The following is a 19,647-nucleotide window of genomic DNA, read 5'->3' as shown; positions in this document are numbered from 1 at the left end:
TTCTGATCTTATTTGCATAATAACCATCATTTTCTTTTATGGAAAATATCTCAAATGCTGTATTTTCATTTTTATGTTTTATTTTTTTTGGGTGATGACAAAGTGACAGATTGGCATCTGTTTGTGCTGCTTAGTTTTCTGCTGCGTGTCACACATCTCCTTCAAGAGTTTGGAATTTGTTTAGCTTCTTCTTTGAAGAAACTTAAAAAAGTGAAGCACAAGACCATGAACTTCTTTGAAAAAAAAAGCTACAAGAATATAAGCAATCTGTAAATGCAGGTTCTCAAATCAATTCTATGTCCTGTTATGGAGGTTATACGGTAGTTACAGTGCCATAAAAATTAAAGCTGCCAAAATCATTAAAGACAAGTATTTGCGTGACAAATCATTATTTGTCACATTTTTAGTTTCAGGCTCAGTGAGTCACTTTCTTTGTCAAATCATCTATTACTGTAATGGCAAGCTTAAACACTAACAATAAAACCAGTAGTTCAGACATAAAGATACTGCTGAACATGGAGAAATGAAGGACCACAGCTATAAAGTAAAAACCTGCTGACCAGATCCTATCCAACAGGGATACAGGGATGGATTTCATTCATATGCTGATGTAAATGTTCTTTCTTTTTCTTTTTTTGTCAATAATAATGTATGATTCCCCCTACATATAAAATAAAATATAGATGTTTTGAGTCGTTTTAAGCGAGCAAAATGCTAAAATGTACAATGACAATGATAAGCTCACACATTCCAAAATTTTATAGAAAAAAAAGTAAGTTGATAGATACAAATTAATGTCAGATTTGGTGAGGAAGCCGAAATGGCAGACAAGATGGAGGGATAGTTAGAATAGGAGAAAAAAAAATCTTTTAGTTCTAGTTGAAAACACTATTATTTGAGCTTTTGTATTCTGGAAATGGTAACATGTTCAGGGCCAAGGTAAGTTCAGTGGAAAATATTTAGAGAAAAAAAAACCATAGCCTTCAGTCAGGAATCAATATGAAAACCAGTTGAGATGTTTAAGGAAATTTTTTTTTTAATGTCAGATCTATTCAAACTATGTGTGTTTTGTTGATTTCAGTATAGCTTTAAAAAAAGGCTGTCAAACATTGTTGGATTATGTTTTTAGAGTCTCTATTTTTACTCCTTTGCAACCTGTGGTCTACCTTAACCTCTTAAGATTGGAGCTAATATTTGAGATAACCTATAAACATGGAGTAACATGGCCCTACTTAAGCAGAATTAACTACTGTATTAATAGAACCCCAAATGTGATGTTCCCACACTACGTCCCAAGAGGTTAAATAGGCAGAATTACTTTGTTTTAAGGCTACCCAAACTTAATTTTATATGGCAAACTTTTTCATCAGAATTCTTTTTAAGAATCGTATTCATTGTAATTATGTCTCCCACATTTTGGCATAATAGTCTCTCAAAAGATGCCCCTCTTGTTATTGTGTTCCTTCTTTTGCTTAGCCTCTTAAAGCTGCATGTGGGGGCTGTTATTGTGGGCTCTTTTCTATGTCAGCTAAATTTTCTATACGCCATTCATTCACATGAGTAGGAAAGATAAAAACATTTTTTTTGTTGTTCAGTCAGCAGAGTGAGGCGTTTCATTTTGCAGATAATGTGTTACTGTTTGCTTCATTAAGCAAGGACCCTCAACATTTACTAAATATTTTGTGAACCAAAAATGAACAGGTTTGGTGAAATTGTTTAAGAGCAAACAATCAAAAAGGGTTGCTTTCAAACAAAATTGATATGGATGTCAATGTGTGTAAATGCAGATCAGGGCTCACAATAGAGTCCTAGTGACATTAAAAATATGGTTGGTTTAAACATGAACATCTAGGAAAGCAATCCACATTTGACAAAATTGACATTTGTGTTCTATGTGATTTTAGCCATGAGTGATGTGAGCACAACATGGTTTTGTTAACTTTGTAATTACATAAATGTCTTTAGGCACATCACCATTGACCTAAAAAATAATAGTTTTCTAAATATTATGAATTGAAATTGGAAAAGAAATTGAAAATAATTTCTTAAAATGTGGATCTTGAATAGATTCTGCTGGAACGAGCTTTGTTTTGTTTCTTAACACTCGTCTCAGGCTGTTAAAAGAAGGCATTGGTGAGTGAGAACGCCGTTTGGACCCCATCCAGTGCAGGTGGTTTGGAAGTGTTTCACCAGTTGGAGGTGTTGGATTGATGACACGTTGGAAGGAATAATTAGCAATAAAACATTACAAAAAGACCTGAATGAGGGCTGTGAATGAGGCAAAAATGTTTATTGCAGTTTAATCTCAAATAACTGGAGGTAAATGAACATTTTCTGAATTAAAGATTTTTTTCAGTTTTACAAAAAAACATAAGCAAAGAGGAATTGGTTAATAAAAGAGGGCTTTTCATAAGTTTGTAGCTCTGGTCTTTACTTTGGTTTAACTCTGAAATTTTACAGTCATAATTTTATTATTCTAATTTACATCCAAAGGCTAATTAATTTTTACATAAGTGATAAAAAGTAATGCTTAAAAACTTGAATCTATCTTGTTGCTTCTTAAAGTCTGATCTTGAAGAAATTTAGTGTGCAAGACTTTCAAACCAAAGCCAAAACTGTTTTTCTTCCTAATTATTTTGCTGGATGCTACTTAGTGCAGACAAGCCTCAGATCCCTGGAGACATCCAATATTTTGCTGCAATTTTAATGGTTGACGGATCTCATCAAAACCTGTGGTACTATATCCTCAAATCTCTAGGGGAAGTACTATTCATAATTTGAATATAGTCACTAATCAGCGTCAAATGGAAAACATTATATGATGGTCATTAAAGACTCTTTTATAAATTTCTCTGCGGGGGCCCCCAGGCACCAGCATAGCAGGCAATCACGCATGGATTGTTTGAAAGAATTTATGTTTCTGTTCATATGTAAATTTCTGAAAAAGAAAACTTTTCGTGTAGCATTCAAGTTCAGAATGTTGTGTGTGTTTATTCTGAAAATAAGAGGAAAGTTGAAGATGTTTTTTATTTTGTGGGTAAAGATGATTGAGAAAGAAGTTTCGTATTTTTTTACTCTCTCTGAGGAGAATAACATTGTTTTTTTCAGGTCTTACAATAAAAATGGACATATAAACTACAGAAAGTCAAATCAACTTTTTTGAAACCATTTTACATTGAATAAAAGGAGTCTCGAACACTGAACAGAATATTCCTTTGGAAAAAGGCCTCATGACCAAATGGACCTACATTTTTATTCTTTAGCACACCATCTGCCAGTGACCAGTTGTCAACATTCCCAGTTCAGCCACATGACACTTATGTTTATCATTTCTTGTCTGTTGCTCAGGACTTTAAGTGTGTGCATGTGGGTGTGTGTTTGTGCGTAAGAGAGCAACTGTGGCAGACCTGAGAAGAAAATGTTTTGTTTATTGTGTCCTTTTTGATGCAACAATTTTCTTTTTGAGTGTAACGCCTGAATGAAAGTGCTTTATCTGAGCACCTAAACGTTTTAAGGTCTTTTTGCTTTCCGTTTTTTTATTCACAATAAACCAACCGACACTTTCTGTCCCAAAAATGAAAACATGTAACCCAATAAAAGCTAAAGGGAAAATTTTCAAGAATGCTGAAGACGTTTCACATTAACTGGCTAATGTTCAAGCGCAGGTGACAACGTGGCATTTAGCCGTTTAATCAAATCTCCACCTCCAGGGTTTCTATAAAGCTTTGAAACCAAATTTATCTCACAAGTCCTGAAAACGATTCTGCTTGACTCATGCACGGAACAAAGAGGGCAAGTGACAGCACAAAAATCTGTTCTGAGAACTGAACAATTGTGGTCCAAATCCAAACAGAGATTAGAGAAAGGTCAGGGCACACCAAAGGTTGGCAGGCTCAGACAGGGTCATGTTCAGAACACCTCAGCTGGTACACACCCAGGCAGGCAAGTGAGAACAATGACAGTCAGCATGAATGTACAGAAAGCAAATTACTTTATGGTAACAAGGTCAAACTTTTGTTTTAATGCTGAGCCTTGTAGGTGAGGTTCTTGAAGAGAGTAAGTTCGTAAAATCTAAGTAATTGATCTGGTTGAATTAAGACCATAACACCGTAAGCATACACCTCAATTAAAAATGTTAAGCTTGTTTGAGACACACGTTAGGTTGCTGTCTTTGTTACAGGAATTAACCTACCTGTAGTCCAATTGGTTTTGATTGGCTGATCCAATCAGAGGTCGTTACCTGCAGAGGTCAATTACAATATAATCAGGGGCAGATCTAAAAAATGAATAGACATAAAAAGTGATTTTCTATTTTTTTTTTTTTTTACCTCTAATGAACCTTTAGAAAACTCAAGCTCTCAATTATGTTCCCAAAATGATTTCTTTTTTTTTTTTTTTTTTGGCAGAAGTTATTTAATTGATATACTTCTCTGCAATACACTCTTTTTAATGACTATAATACACAAGCAGTCACAGAGTGTTATGACAGAAAGTGAGGAATTAATTCATGCATATAGTAAAACAGAACGTGACTTGAGAAAGGCAACCAATGCACTTCATTAACACCAAAGTGTTACGTTTTTTCTTGAAACAAAATAATGTCTACTTCCAAAAGCAAAGCCAGAAGCTGATAGGAAGAAAAAAACTCTGCCATCCATTCAGCTTTTGAAGCATTCATTGGCTTGAAGCCCATTGAGATGACTATTGTTGTAAATACTGGGCTATATGAATAAAATTGAATTAAATTGGTAAGGAATGAGGAGTGACAAACTTGACCAGACCATCTTCTGCATCTACTGCCTTTCTTTAAAAATGTCAAAAATCCACACTTTTTGTAATCCCTCAGCAATTTCCGTCTCAGTGCCAGACAGAGCACATTTAAATTTAGCAAATATCTCTTATTGACTCGTTGCCTCACGGCTCATTATCAGACCAAACAGGCCAGCACAGAGCAGCTTTTTCAGGTTCACATCAATCTGTAGAACAGTGCAAGGAGTGGATAGAAGAAAAAAATGTGAAAATGACTCTCAACTTTTTTTTATGTGGGGTTACTGCTTTCTCGGCAGTTCTTGAGTGTGTTATTCCTCCAGGCTAACACAGGTACCTGTTCATTCAGAAATCGACTAAATGACAAACTAATATTTCTTCAAGCTTCAGCTCTTTCTTGCAAACACTGGATGATTTATTTTCTTTTATTTGACATACAGTAGTTTGGCCTTATGGACTTTTGGTAGGGAAACTGCTGACATTGCAACAATAATTTACTGAGGTGAGGATTAGTGTAGCAAGCAGCTCATCACAATGTGGATAAAGTTCAGACTGCTGAAAAAAAGAAGAGGGGAAAGGGTAAAGAGAATTTGTAAAAAAAACATTAAAAAAAGAAACACTGTTTATTTGAGCTTACATGGTGGTGCAGCAGTACACTGAAAACTACTGCGTGAACCACGGTATAGGAGAGGAGATGATTTTTGGAAGAAAATGAATTGAATAGGATAAAACAAGAAGCAATGATACCTAAAAACAAAAGAAGACACGACAAAAAAAAGAGCAGATCTACGCAGAGACAATAAATGTGAATGGAAATGTCTGGGCATTGACAGAATAAGTCAGAGAATAAAACTGGGACAAAGACAAAATGAAAACAGATAAACAATTACACCACAGGGAAACATGACAATGTGCAAAAAAAAGAAATATAAATAAAACAAAAAATATCACAAAAGTGAGCTAACAATCAATGGAAAAAGATCTGAATGATGGAGAATGATATAGTCAGGTGCATTAGAAAGGAAGGAAGACAAAACTGACATCAGTACGTTAAAGTGCATGCAATCGTTTGGAAATTTTAAAGTATTATAGCAAACCCAAAAAAACAAACGGATGTTGACTTGTTTCATGACATTTCTTACCTGAAGGCAAGTACAAACGGACCAATTTGTGGTAAAGTTTGAACAAATAATTGTAATGGTAACAAGAAAAACGTGAATGCTAGTACATTTTCCACCACCCTGTGCCAATCGTGTGTTAATCTGTGCATAAGTGTGTTTGTGCTTTGAAGAGGGGGAAGATGTAATGATTCAGTAAATGACTCTTGAAACATAAAGCCACAGAAATTATGAAAGGAGTCATAAGGAAACTTGTGTAACAACATTTTGTGATGCATTTGGCTGAAAAATGAAGAGGAGGCAAGCTGCACTTTTTTATTTTCTCTTCTTTGGGGGTTGAAAAGAGCAAATGGAAAGTCTGCTGACATTTTTCAACTATGTCAAACAGAAAAGCTATTTGTTTGGGTGGCTTTTTTCAAGCATTGCTATTTTTACAGAACTTTATAACATATGGAGGAGTTGAGGGATTAGATGCAGCAGTGGAAGTGTGATCAAGTGACATGGAGAAAACAAAGTTCTTTAGAATAAACCAACTCAGTGTAGAACACAATACCTTTTCTTCACAGTTTTCTGTAAGCCCTGTGTACATCTTTACAAGACATTCACCTGTGTGAGTAATTAACGTGTTCAAGTTTAGGTCGTGAATAGAAGACATCCATCCATCCATCTTCCTCCGCTTATCCGGTACCGGGTCGCGGGGGCTGCAGACTGAGCAGAGATGCCCAGACTTCCTTCACCCCCAGCCACGCGGTCGAACGCCTTCTCCAAATCCACAAAACACATATATATGGACTGGGTAAGCGAACTCCCACAATCGCTCTAGTACCCTAGATAGGGTGTAAAGCTGGTCCACTGCTCCGCGACCAGGACGGAAACCGCACTGTGGTCCACTGTTCCTGAATCCGAATAGGAAAATTCTAATGACCGAGCATTCCACTGGTATTTAAATGCAGCACTTACGGACAAATTTGTGAGACGTGAAAACAGTCTCACGGTATATCCGTGCGTAACTTTGGCTTCGTGTGTGCATAACAAGGGATTCGTGCATGTTTTTAAAAGATTTGTGTGTGTAAGTTGTCATGATTTGATTTTGTTGTCTTGTTTTTGGTCCTTGTTCTGTCTTGTTTCTGTTTCCTGTTTTATTTTGAAAGTCTCCTGTCTTGTCTGTTTTCTTGAGTTTTACTTCCTTTGGTCCCCATCAGCCCTGATCGTGTCCACCTGTGTCTTGTCTGCCCTGTCTGTATTTAAGTCTTGTCTCTGCCTTCCTCCTGTGTTGGTCCATTAGTTACCCCTGTTATGGTGTTCATGCCATGTTCCTCGTCCATGTTTCATGCCACGCCAAGTAAGTTTTTGTTTCCTTTGTCATCCTGCTCTGCAGCGCTTTTGTTTGTGGTTGTAATTAAAACCCACTAGCCCTGATCCTTGCCTCCTGCCTCTGCATCTGGGTCCAACCGGCTCTCGAGCCACCTCACCGTGACATAAGTAGTTTCAAGCTGTTGTAATCTTAATTTGTGCATACGTAAATTGCATTTTGTATATTTTTCATTTTATATTTTTTTAACTTATACACAAAACGTATTATGTGAGTAACAAATCACGCACAAATCCAAATTTATGCACAAATCCTAATTTACGCACGCACAAAGCAAGAATATGCTTGCAAAAATCCTAATTTACGCACAAATCAAGAATTACGCACGCACAAATCCAATTGAGTCTAATTTCTCTCCATAGAGCTGGCATCTGGCTCATAACTGCACACCTGGATAGCTCCAATATTGCTCGCCATTTTTGCTACACCACTAATGTTAGGTTGGTGGTGTGAGGGGCTGTAAGCTAGTGGGACAGCGTACAAACATAGAGCTCTCAGCAACAGGGAGTGGAAAGGCAGTCCCCCTTACAACTCAAAGGAAAATTTTAAATGAACTACTGCCGATCTGCAGAAACCATGTCCTAGAAAATGACAGCTTTTTTGGATTGTGGCTAAAAATGCCATAATATTTAAAAGACCTCAAATGATGATGGGAGTGGGTCTTTAAATACAGAGGTGGTCTTCTTTCCAAATTAAATAGGGAGTTGGTTTCACAGAAGAGGACCCTGCTCAACTCTCTATTCTAGTTTTGGAAATTCTTGAGACGATGAATAATCCTGCAGACTAAGAACAGTGCTCTACAGTTGCAGGATTTTTTATGTGAACCAAAAAAAGGGGGATTACGTGGTGTCCATCTTTCACTCCAAACACAAGTATTTTCCCCTTGCAACCCCTGACTCCAGAACACTGTCAAAATTGTGGCCAAAATCCCTTTTATTTTGCTGCCACCTTCTCATACACTGACTCATAACCATCAAGTTTTTTTGACTAATCATATTAACATTGCTAGTTGGCTCACAACACAATAATTAACACTAAAAGCCAATGATTCAGTCTCAGATAAAAGGGATGTGCCGCTCTCCAAATGCTGCTCTTCCTTAGTCAGTCCTTCATTCACTTGCTGCTCTAATCATCCTAATTGCACTTTTCATCCTATTTTATCTGCCTTTGTTGCCCAGCATGCCACCACCTCCTGCTCCATAGCTCTTCCTGCAACTCCCACTCCTTTTTTCAATTCTTCGTCACTTTCAATTCTCATGTTTCTGTGCCCTCCCTCTTCCTTCTCTCTTTCTCACTCCTCGTTTATCTCTCACCAGGCACACACTCCACTCACTTTCTGACTTCCCACTTTCTAGCCCACATCAAACATCGCAAACTGAAAACAAGACTCTACTAAGTGTTTTTTTCTTCCAATAAAATGGCAGAAAACTCAGTTGGAGCTATCTGAGGGATGCAGCATCTCCCCTGAAGTCCACTACTGCTCCACATACAGCAAAATTCAATCTGTATTGTGTTCTATTTTTGAGCATGAATCTATGAAGCCTGAATTGATAGCTGTCTCTGAAATGTAATGCCCCGAGAAATAAACAATACAGGTCAAACACCAAGCTACTTCATCATAGATATATATCACAGCTCTCTCTGATCAATAAAACAAAGACATGCATGTAGCTCTCAATCACATGAAAACACTAAACTGCACCAAGAAGTCACAGTGTAAATGTTACCTGCAGCCATTTATTACAGTTTACGTTGTTTCAGTTGAAGCGTCCAACTTTTTCCATCAAGACATTCTGGAGCCAAGATCCTCAGGAACAAACATACAAATGTAAACATGAGATTTTTGGTGTTGTTTGTTAAAACTATTTTCATGGCACAACTGTCACAATAAATCCATCTTTGGAGTATCACTGGTTTCTATTTGTTAAAATCCTTTTTTTTTTTTTTTTGCCTTTGAAGTCAAAGGCTCTCATTCTCTTTCCTCACTGGCTCTTTTCTGCCAAAAAAAACTTTGCATACATTTGATTTTGTTAGACAAAATTCAATTCAGCTGTCAGTGCAGCTGCTTTAGGAAAGTAGCTTGGATTTTTCTTATTTAAGTAGAAATGGAAAAAAAAAGATGCCATCATCCTTTGATCTAACTAATGGCAAAAAGCATGTATTGCCAAAGCAACATTATTAAATTGTGTGTTTGTGCTGATTAAAGCTTTCTTCCAATGGACATCAATCCCCACATTACTGTAAAAATGCTCAAAAGAGTTCGTTTTCAAGCCTCTGAGTTAGTCTGACTTGCAGAGCTGCTTATGTGCCCTCCTTACATTTCAAGTGATCTCAGTTGGGGGTGGTCATGGACAAGAAATCAGCACAATATTGCTGCCAGGCACCGCAAGCAATTGTCAACTCTTGAAGTTCCTCTAGGTTCAAACAGTTGAGGCAACAAAAGTGCCAAAGGAGCACTTGAATGGTCAAAAAGTATTGTTTTACCCCCCTATCAATTTCTTTTAGTCCTTGTCAATGTGCTGCTACAAATGAAAGTTGATTAACCTTCACTTCTTCACAGTTGCAACTTCTTGTGTGGCAGCGGCAGAGTGAGTTGAGCACCTTTGGCTCATGCTAAATTGGTACTGGTGCTGAAAGCATCCAGTGCAGAAAGTATTTCTTCAGTTAAATGAGATTCAGCTCCCTCAAATTGCAGAAGGATATTAGGAAGTTCCTCTGTTGAGCTGCATGTCAAACACTATGGATGCCACAGCTTTATTATTTAAGTGTATCCAGTTTTACATTTAGATATTTTTGATTAGTTATACAATTTAAAATTTAATTTCCAGTGAGTTTGTCTTAAATTGAAGTGGATTTTCCCAGTTCTTTGTCACATCTGAATTGCATTTTTAGTTAGCACAGCTGTCTTTCATTTGTCATTATAGCATTGTGTAATAATAAATGTTGACATGCACTTTAAACTGGGGATACACCAAACAACTTTTACATTCTCATAGATTTTTGAAAGACTGCAATACACATGAACAAATTGCTAACCAGATTTTTGTATGATGAATTGAAGAACACCTTTATAAAATGGACCTTATGAAGAATCATAGACTATCTGATCTATCATACCACGTAAGCTAGCCGAACACGGCAAAAGGGGCAGGCGTGGTGCAGCGGTAGGGGGGTTGTCCTCTGATCGGAAGATTTCAGAATTGTCGAAGTGTCCTTGGGCAAACCCACATTACGTCTGGTAGTTATAGGTTGGTGGCAGCGATTGGCAGCAGAACCACCATCGGTGTGTGAATGTGTGAATGGGACAGTGAATGTAAAGTGCTTCGGTCCTGTAATGAAGGTGGAAAAGCGCCATACAAGAATGCGCCATTTACATTTGACCATTTATTCAATCACTTTCTCCACCATTTTATGAAATAACTTACATATGACCTCATTTTCCTTTATATTACCCAGCAGATTTTAAGAGTTTTGTGTCATAATTATAAAAAACTTAACCAGTATATCAATACATACAAAATAGAAAAGATTTAGATATTTGTTTTGTACTCTATCCTTAAAACCCACTCCCAAAAAATTGTGCTTTTGGTGTTTTTAGCATGTCATTGCCGCATTTTTCTTATGATGAAGGACAAATGTAAAGAACATTAAGATTAAAATTGTGTTTCTGAGTATTTCTTTATTCAAATTGTTGTGAACCGGGAGCAGACAAAAGAAATGCTGTATGAAAAAGAGCTTATGTTATATAGAGATGCGCTGGATGTGCCACATGCTTCCTGTTCTGCTCCGTGGCGGGAAGGGAGGGCAAGGTTGATCCACACCAATGGTCCCACCCACAACTCAGAGGGAAATTTCTAATAACTACTGCCGCTCTGTAGAAACTATCTCCCAGAAAATGACAAATGGCATAATCATAATTTTAAAAAACACTGGGAGGCCTTTTAAAACAGATCAAAAGATGATCAGAGTGGGTCTTAAAGTTGTCTGCCTCTTGTTTGACAGTACCAACAACATTTGTACATACATCATAATTCAAAAACAATTTTATTATACGTATGCTGTAATTACAGGGTAATTCAAAAGCACTAAATCAAAAAGGTGTAACAGAGTAACATTTAAAAAAAGAAAACTGACTACATTTATCTGTGATAAACCGCTATAATTGAGCTGTTCTCTGTGTATATCTGTGTATTAGTGCACCCCAGACCGACAAAGTGCAGCTAGGTGCAATTACACACAGTTCCTTCTAACTGGCACAGAACATACAGTCACATTTGAGTCTCAACCTTGAATGCAGCCTGAATGACACTACAGTGCACTTTCTTTTTTGTTTACAGTTGAACACCTTTCTCTCGCAGTTCACTGACTTAACACTAATAAATTATTTTCTGAAATGTAGATTTGTTTGCATGATCAACTTCTTCCTGAATTCAACTTCTTTGTCTATTATTCTTTCTTTATTTATTTGTCTTGTAAAATATCTTCTCAGTCACTGTACTTCCAACTGTGCTTGCATTTCTTTCAGACTTGTCCCTTTTAAACTTGTTCAACTCTCTTGGTTGGAGAGTGTGCTCCTGCTCACATCCACTTGCAACAATTTGCCATATTGTCTATGACAGGACGTGGAAACCGGCCATTATGGCACCAATCCCAGAGCAAGGACTGCTCAGAGGCTTTGAAGCATGACTGCACAGAACCACGACCACAGCAAGCCTCAACAAGATACTTCTTAACAACATTCATGCTCACACCTTTGACAATGGAGCGTCTGAAGCGCTGACAATACTTGGCATGAAGGGAAAAGTTTGAGTCAGAGAATACAGCATGTCTTGTTCCAACACAAGCTTCAATAGTGTGTATGCATCTTTAATTCCACACAGAGCAGTTTTAATTAGTTATTACAGACTATAAAAGGGATGGTCACAGTGCTGACGCTTCTTGACATTTTGAAAGTTACAGTAAAGGAGCAAAGTTCCACATCCTTGGATCAAAATTCACAAAAGCTATACGGAAATCATGTGTTGCACTTACATTGCAAACATTATATTATAAATGGACCATTTGCAACATCGGGCTCAGCATGGATTTGCTTTAATTTCTTTTCAGCAACCGAGCATCTTCTTTCTTTTTGTTGTTTATTTATTTTTACCTAAACTCCTTCTTATTACCTTTCCTTTATTAATTCTTTGAACCACATGCTCTAATCTGCTCTTCTTTTTTAGCATCAAAATGTTAGCAGCTCAGTTCACATCAGATTATTGCTCTGAAATGTAACGTTCAGCCTAATTTCTCTGTTAGCTCAGTTTGTGATCACAATAAACAGGATAATACTAGATGACAAGGACATGCCCCTAAACTGCTGCCAAAACCTGACAGCCTGCTGGTGACCAACCGTTCATTAACACTGCCAATCATGTGATGGAATTTACATTTATGTTCCCCATAAAATCTTTCAGAAACCAACTAAAGAGCTGGTCAACCAAGGACACTAACACCAGATATTTACAATAGCTGTGTAATAAAAGTGGAACAAAATATTAACAACAAAAATGTCTTTGTGCTGCTGCCAAATATCATATTATCCAAAAAAGGACAATGGGCTGATCACATTTTGCTGCTTTCAGTTGTAATACATAATGGCTCCTGGTGGTGGCAGTAAACACAAATAAAAATGCTGCCACATTAAATTTGAATGATTTCTGAAATATTCCGGACACCCAGCAAAGACTCTTATATTTTATATAGTTATAGTATTACAAGTATCCCACATTATGTGATGAAATGTGATTTGAACTCTCCTAATGTGCATATAATAACCTGGGTAATTCAATACAGGAGAGGATAAAAAGCTTTGCTTTCTATTTTTTATTGTGAAAAAGGGGACTAGTTTGGAGCTAAAACTAGTTCAGGAGACCTCAAGTCGTTCTGCTTCATGTCTTGCTTTAACTAACATTCTTACTTGAACCACATTTCCAGTAAATTGTAAGTTTGATTCAGTTTTGCACAGTTTATTGTTAAATGTTGTGGGAGAAAAAACAATAGATATTTCTGGTGCAGTTTTATTGGAGTACAAAGAAAAGATGTATAGTAGAGTTAAGGTGGAGCTTGCAGTGTGAAAAAACCTGCCATTTGCCAAACATTAAAGCCAATGCTTAGGTCAAGCACAGCCTTGTGTTTTATTCAAGTCATTCAAGTTCATGAAGTTTGAAAAATGCCCTCTTCCCAATCAGGTTTCTCAATATTTTCATTATTTGGACTAAAACAACGTTTCACAATGATAAATGTGAAAAATATTTATGAAAGTTGATTGCCAGCGGAAAAAAAAATACTGGATAAGTGCCTTTTCTGCAGGTTTTAACTGGCAAAAACAACAAAAAAGAGGCAGCTGATTCTCATATCCACAGGTTCGCTGCTTTATTTTGTTTAATCATTTTGTGAAATCATTGTCAGTGTGTTGTTGATCTTTTTTAAAGTAATTCTTTCCCACAGTTCGACATTAAAAGTTGAAAAATAATAACTATATATTAACAGTTCAAACCACAGCATTTTGGAGATGCTAGGCATTATTAAAATCACTTGGAAAAAGAATAACCAGATGATGGGATCATTTTGAGAGCTCAGACATTGAAACGTAAGTAGCTCCTGCTTTAATACTGCAAAGTGAACCATAAAGAGGTCAAAGGACCACCACACACTGTGCCAAAACCCAAACGTTAGGTTCAATGTGGAAATTTAACAATACTGCAATCCGAACTACAACGACTGTGCAGAAAACTACACAAGCACATTCAAAAAGTGTTCGCAAGAGTTCAGCTCCAGCTTGTCGGCATTTGCATCAACAAAGTGTGTGCCTTTACATCATCTTAGTCTACGTGTTGTTCTGCTCGTCAGTTGCTGGTCATACAAAAAAAGAAAAGATTACTTAATAAATAACATTTAAAAAAAACGCATCCACCCTTTGAGGCAAATCTTCAGCTCACTCAGCACAATGATAGGCTATAGATATAAAGATGTTTGAGGTACGACAAGTGTTAACAATTGTTACAAAACAGCAAAAACACTCAAACACACATTATTCTTTACATGTTGATAGTTTTCATGTTTTTTTTCTGTTATAAGAGGTCCACTTGGTGTTCTCTGAAGAGAATAAGTGTTCTACATGTTAAAGTATCATCACTGTGACAGCAGAACGTGGACGCTTTTAGTGTTGCAACCACATTAGAGTCACATAAAACTCCTCCATTCCTTTTCTCTTGGCACAAAATTAAATTAAAAAAGCAGCTGTAAAGGTGAAGAATTTCATTGTGTTTTAGAATCGGAGTAAAACATCTGCAAAGAAAATTTTGTCCAGTGTTCTTTTGTCCACGTTTGCCTTTGATTGACAAAGTTTTCTTAGGATGACCACTTGAACTTTGAGAAACATCTCTGGCCGTATCCTAAACTAGAACCAGCTCAAGAACCTTGGACCATATTTGGCCCTCATTATATCTGCCAGTGCAATGACTGAACCATTTGTGCCAAAGGTAGATCAGTTTTTCAAAAATGGGTCTGAGGTGAAGCAGACTGTGGCTTCAGCTGCACCAAATCTTTACGTTGTTGGAGTTCCACTTGGTTGCAGGAGTCAACAGCAGCTCCGTCCTTCATTAAACTCTCAGTCCTTGCTTATGCATTTTAATGCATCCACTCAGTAGCGTCCTTCCTCTTCTCGCTGTGGCATTCATCATATATGTTCAGGAAAATAATCAGTTTGGCAGCGCCAGTCTTTGCGCCGCACTCTGAGGTTGACTAACTGTTTTCCCATCATTGATGATTGACAGCTTCACACTTCAGCATCTGGCTTCTCCACTAGTTTCAGAGCCTCATGCATGCCAGCTGCCGACAGCTTGCGATTAATGTTTCTGTAGCGGCATCTCAGCAGGTTGCTATAGGTGGTCCTCAGATCCCGGTTGAAAAAAGCATAAATGAAAGGATTAATGAGGGAGTTGGCATAACCGAGCCACAGCAGAGTTCTTTCCAACCAGAGCGGCACACAGCTGCACTCCACGCCGCATATGAACGGCCGAGCAGTGGACACCAGGAAGAAAGGCAGCCAGCAGAAGGTGAAGGCGCCCACCACAATGCCTAGAGTGGCTGCAGCCTTCTGCTCTCGTTTAAAGATAGACTGGTTTTTCCTCTTTCGCCGCTGGTGATGCTCACCACTCTTAAGTAGACGGGAGACTCTCGTGCTGCACTCCTCCTCCACCTCTCGCTGGAGCTTCAACGCAGCTGCCACACAGTCTAAGCTCTCCTCTTCCTCCAGTTCCCCCTCTGGCTCAGCCTCTGTCCCTTCCACACTTCCCGTTTCTCCTGACTCAGATAGCTGAAGAGCTTTGTGTCCTCCCCTTCCCTCTCTGTGGGTCGCTGCAGCCTGGGAGTCCCCTAATCTGGGAAACCCAGTGATGGTGTGTTTGGCTGCACTGAGTTTGGCTGCTCTGAAGATCCTGTAGTACATGATTAGCATCACCGACATGGGGATGTAGAACGCCACAGCTGTGGAGTAGACTGTGTAGCCGAAGTCCTGACTGATGAGGCAGACTCTGCCATCGTTGACGTTCTGGGCCCAGCCGAAAAGAGGAGGGAGGGTGATGGATGCAGAAAGCAGCCACACCGACAAAACCATCTTGGCCATGCAGCAGCCGTTTTGCCGGACAGGGTATGTCAGCGGCTTTGTGATCCCCAGATACCTGCAGAAACATTCAGCCAGATATCAGTGCGAGGCTAATGTATTACACACACACACACAAAAAAAAAAACTAATTCATTTGTATCATTTAAATTGACTTTTGTATTAAATTTTGGACTCTGGGCGAGGTGCCCTGGGGCAAAGAGCTTAACCAAGGCCTGTGGTTGCCATATGCAACTCCAGATGGAAACTGGGCGATTTTATGAATGAAACTCTCTAATGAGAAGGACCATATGTCTTGAGCAGACGATGGAGTACAGACTAAAGCTTACGGCCACAGTTTTTGACCACAGGCAGCCACAGTAATCTGTGTTATCCCCACGCAGACAAAAACCTCACCTCAGACAGCACAGAATGTCATCCAACAACAGCTCTGGATAAGCTCTGATATTCTAAAACACTAAAAGCAACCTTATGAAAAATAAAATAGCCAAATAATTAATTTAGATTTAAATAAAAAATAGATGTTATGAGTTATTTGCAGTCCTTTGTTAGACTATGGTTTGAAATTTATGAATGTGCAACCATAAAAGAATCCAGTGATGCTATGCTAAGAGGTCAATCAGATTCTCCACTTCTCAGAGAGTGACCTTGAAGGAGACCCTGAACAAAGGAGAGCCATCCCACAACTGACAAATAAAACAGAAAAAAAGAAGATAAATGCAGGTTTACTGTTGGGTGTCAGAAGGAGGACTATACTATTTTGGAATTGAATTCTTCACATTGATCCAAAAGTTTAATAAATTATGTGAAAAAAGTTTTCTGAATTCTTTAAATCAACATTTCCACTCCAATTTCGGGGAAGATTCCAGCTTTAGGATGAATAAAACTTCTCACCTGTCAATGCTGATTACGCACAGACTCATGATGGACGCGGTGCAGCACATCACATCCATGGCGATGAAAACGTTACAGAAGAACTGCCCAAAGACCCACTGACCGCCGATCAGGTCCGTGATGCTTACGAACGGCATCACGGCCAAAGCCACCGACAAGTCCGCCACGGCCAGTGAAACGATCAGGTAGTTGGATGGCTGGCGCAGTTTCTTCACAAAACACACCGAGATGACCACCAGCATGTTCCCGCAGATAGTGGAGAGCGTGAGCATGGTGAGGACTCCGCCTATCAGGACCTTCTCCACCCGGCCGTAGCTCAGAATCTGCTCTCCGCAGCGCGTCCCGTTCGTCTCCATGACCTGTGGCTGACTGGAGGTGGATGGAGAAGTCGCTGCTGCCGCTGCTGCCGCAGCCTCTGCGGCGCCCTGCGCAATCTTCAGCAGCCGGGGCGCAAGAGCCTCAGAGATCATGGTGTTGGTGGATCCTCTCAGATCTCCGTCACCGACTTTGTCGTCTATCATGAAGGACGACCTCATGTTCCCACTACCAAAAGTTCCGTTACTCGCTCCCACAACCACCATCCTGCTGTCCTCTGTGTCTTTTCATCCATGGACTTGGAGAGACGTCCGGAGCTGGCATGGGCGCGCGCAGATGAACCAGGATTTGAGTAAATGAGTTGTAAATATCTTTCACCCTTAGATTCAGAGTTTAGATACCCTCTTTATCCTCATATGAAGCCTTAGTTGCTCTGTTTAGGAGCAAACTGCTCTTCGTAACGCACGTGGCACGCCGCGAGCACATTCTCAAAATACATGACCTATAAATTAAAATGTGGTTTCTTGTCTGCTGTGGCATTCCTGCTTAGCATCCTGTCCTTGGATGAAGCGAGACGGAAACTTGAAACCCGCCTTTCGCGCACTTATATCACAACAGTGCGCGTATGACGTCAAAAGATGCTTTAAAGTATGGACGACTGATTCTTTCATATTGAGCTACCAAGTCAATCTGCTTTTTTTTAAATTCATTTGAGCTCACTTTGGGCAGAAACTACGCACGGATGACCGTGCGTAATTGCGCAGAGGAACTGTTCTGCGCTTTTATTTGCCCGTTTTTGTGCTCTTATTCCTTTTCATTTTAACACAAGAGACACAAAAATGAAGATCAATTTCTGAAGTTAATTGATGAAGTCCAATTTCGACTTAGAGATGATTTCCATAATTAAGCTTTTAATTGGAATCTGGAAGGTTTTAGACTTGAGAAATTTCGCGTAATAAAGATAAGGCATATTTGAAATTTGGTTGAGCCTTTATATAATCGAGGAAGACCAGCGGGAGTGTTGCCACAACCCTCCACACAGGCACACACTTTCACCCACACACACGTGTGTGCACACTCAAACCCACCGTACAAACCCCATCAAACCTCTTTCAATCATGATCCCAGCTCTGCTTTGACCTGACTCCTGTCAGATATATAGCAATGAGGATTGGGGGCCTGACCTATAATTCAGCCTTCTACACCTTTTCTTCTCTCCTAAATCTGAGCCCAATTACTTTTGGGAACTCCAACACCAGGATCTATTGCCAAAGCGGTAGATGGATTAAGGTAGTACCACCCTCAAGCGGTCAATGGCTGTTACTGCATACCGATCGTCGCACAAGCAAATGATTCCCTTCATTTCAGTTGAAAATTTTGTGCCAGCCAAAAATAAAAAATAAAAACAAATGTTAATATAGATTAATTAATATAATCATGGCCCTTTATTTAGTGTTCCTATACCTAGAAAAATACAAGAATATTGTATTATTACATTTTTGAAGTTGGCAGATAAATTACTTTATCCAAGACCAAGTTTTAAAACACAGGAAATAGTTGGTAAGAAAGTGTTTGTGTGTGTGTTTTTTTATTGTGCTGTTTGAGTGTGTGCGTTTGTAAATTAGATCTAATTTTGGGTTTGCTTTTGACAATATTCAAAGCACTTTCTTCCTAATTTGTGTATGTATTGATGTTTTAAAGCATAGATTCACAAATGCAAATCTTCATCACACAATTCTCATCAAATCACATACTTAGAAAGATTGCAGGAAAAAGACACATATATTGTAACCTTTCATTTTTAGAGTTAGGAGTACAGAGTACAATCAAACAAATAAAATAAAAACAAAACTAAACTAATTGTTTATTAGTAAGTCTATTACTAAAAGTAATAGAAGTAAAATGACAAAAAATCTGCAAGACAAAAAAAAATATACAGAAATTTAACACTTTCCAATAAGTACTATATTATATATTTCTTTAAACTGATAAATATTTATAAAATGCCTATGCATTCTGGATTTCGAGTCTACGACATTCTGTATATTTATATTTACTTTTCATGTTCAATGCATTTTTTTAAAGTGTGGAAACATCTGGTTCATTTTGATATGAATCTATTTTTGCTTTGAAAACATTACACCTTTATCTCACAAACTTTTTTTTTAAACAAATAATTTGTTTTTAATATTACTCATTAGGAGGTTCCCTGTTATCAATCTCATGCACACAACTGTTAATAATTGTGTTTTTCCCAGTGTTTGACAGAATAACCAGATGCAACAATACATCAAAAGAAAATAACCTTTTTTTATTTTTTATAATTTTCTTCAAGAGAGCCCATGTTTTTTTTTTCTGCATCCTGTGAATGGTTATGATACACAAGGGCTGTACATGTTTAGCATGTTCGGAAAAATGTGGTTGCAATTGTCTTTATGGGTTAAGAGAACAACTACCAGCCTGTTTTTTTTTCCTCCAGTGAAAGTAAAAAGTTGGATATCCACACAAGAGACAAT

At 38.2% G+C, this 19,647-nt stretch overlaps 1 protein-coding gene across 1 annotated transcript; it reads right to left on the bottom strand.

The window, feature by feature from the left end:
- Positions 1 to 11,285: 11,285 nt before the first annotated feature.
- On the bottom strand, positions 11,286 to 18,940 carry htr7 (5-hydroxytryptamine receptor 7). Its single transcript, XM_011484254.3, has 2 exons — positions 16,817 to 18,940; positions 11,286 to 15,980 (listed from the first exon to the last, which is right to left on the bottom strand). Exons 1-2 carry the CDS (start codon positions 17,395 to 17,397, stop codon positions 15,077 to 15,079), a joined length of 1,485 nt encoding a protein of 494 aa, XP_011482556.1. The 5' UTR covers positions 17,398 to 18,940; the 3' UTR covers positions 11,286 to 15,076.
- Between the last annotated feature and the right edge of the window lie 707 nt (positions 18,941 to 19,647).

Source organism: Oryzias latipes, chromosome 15, assembly GCF_002234675.1.
Source record: "Oryzias latipes chromosome 15, ASM223467v1".
Taxonomy (NCBI): Eukaryota; Metazoa; Chordata; class Actinopteri; order Beloniformes; family Adrianichthyidae; genus Oryzias; species Oryzias latipes.
Note: the sequence above shows the minus strand (reverse complement) of the source record. Positions and strands in the feature narration are given on the sequence as shown.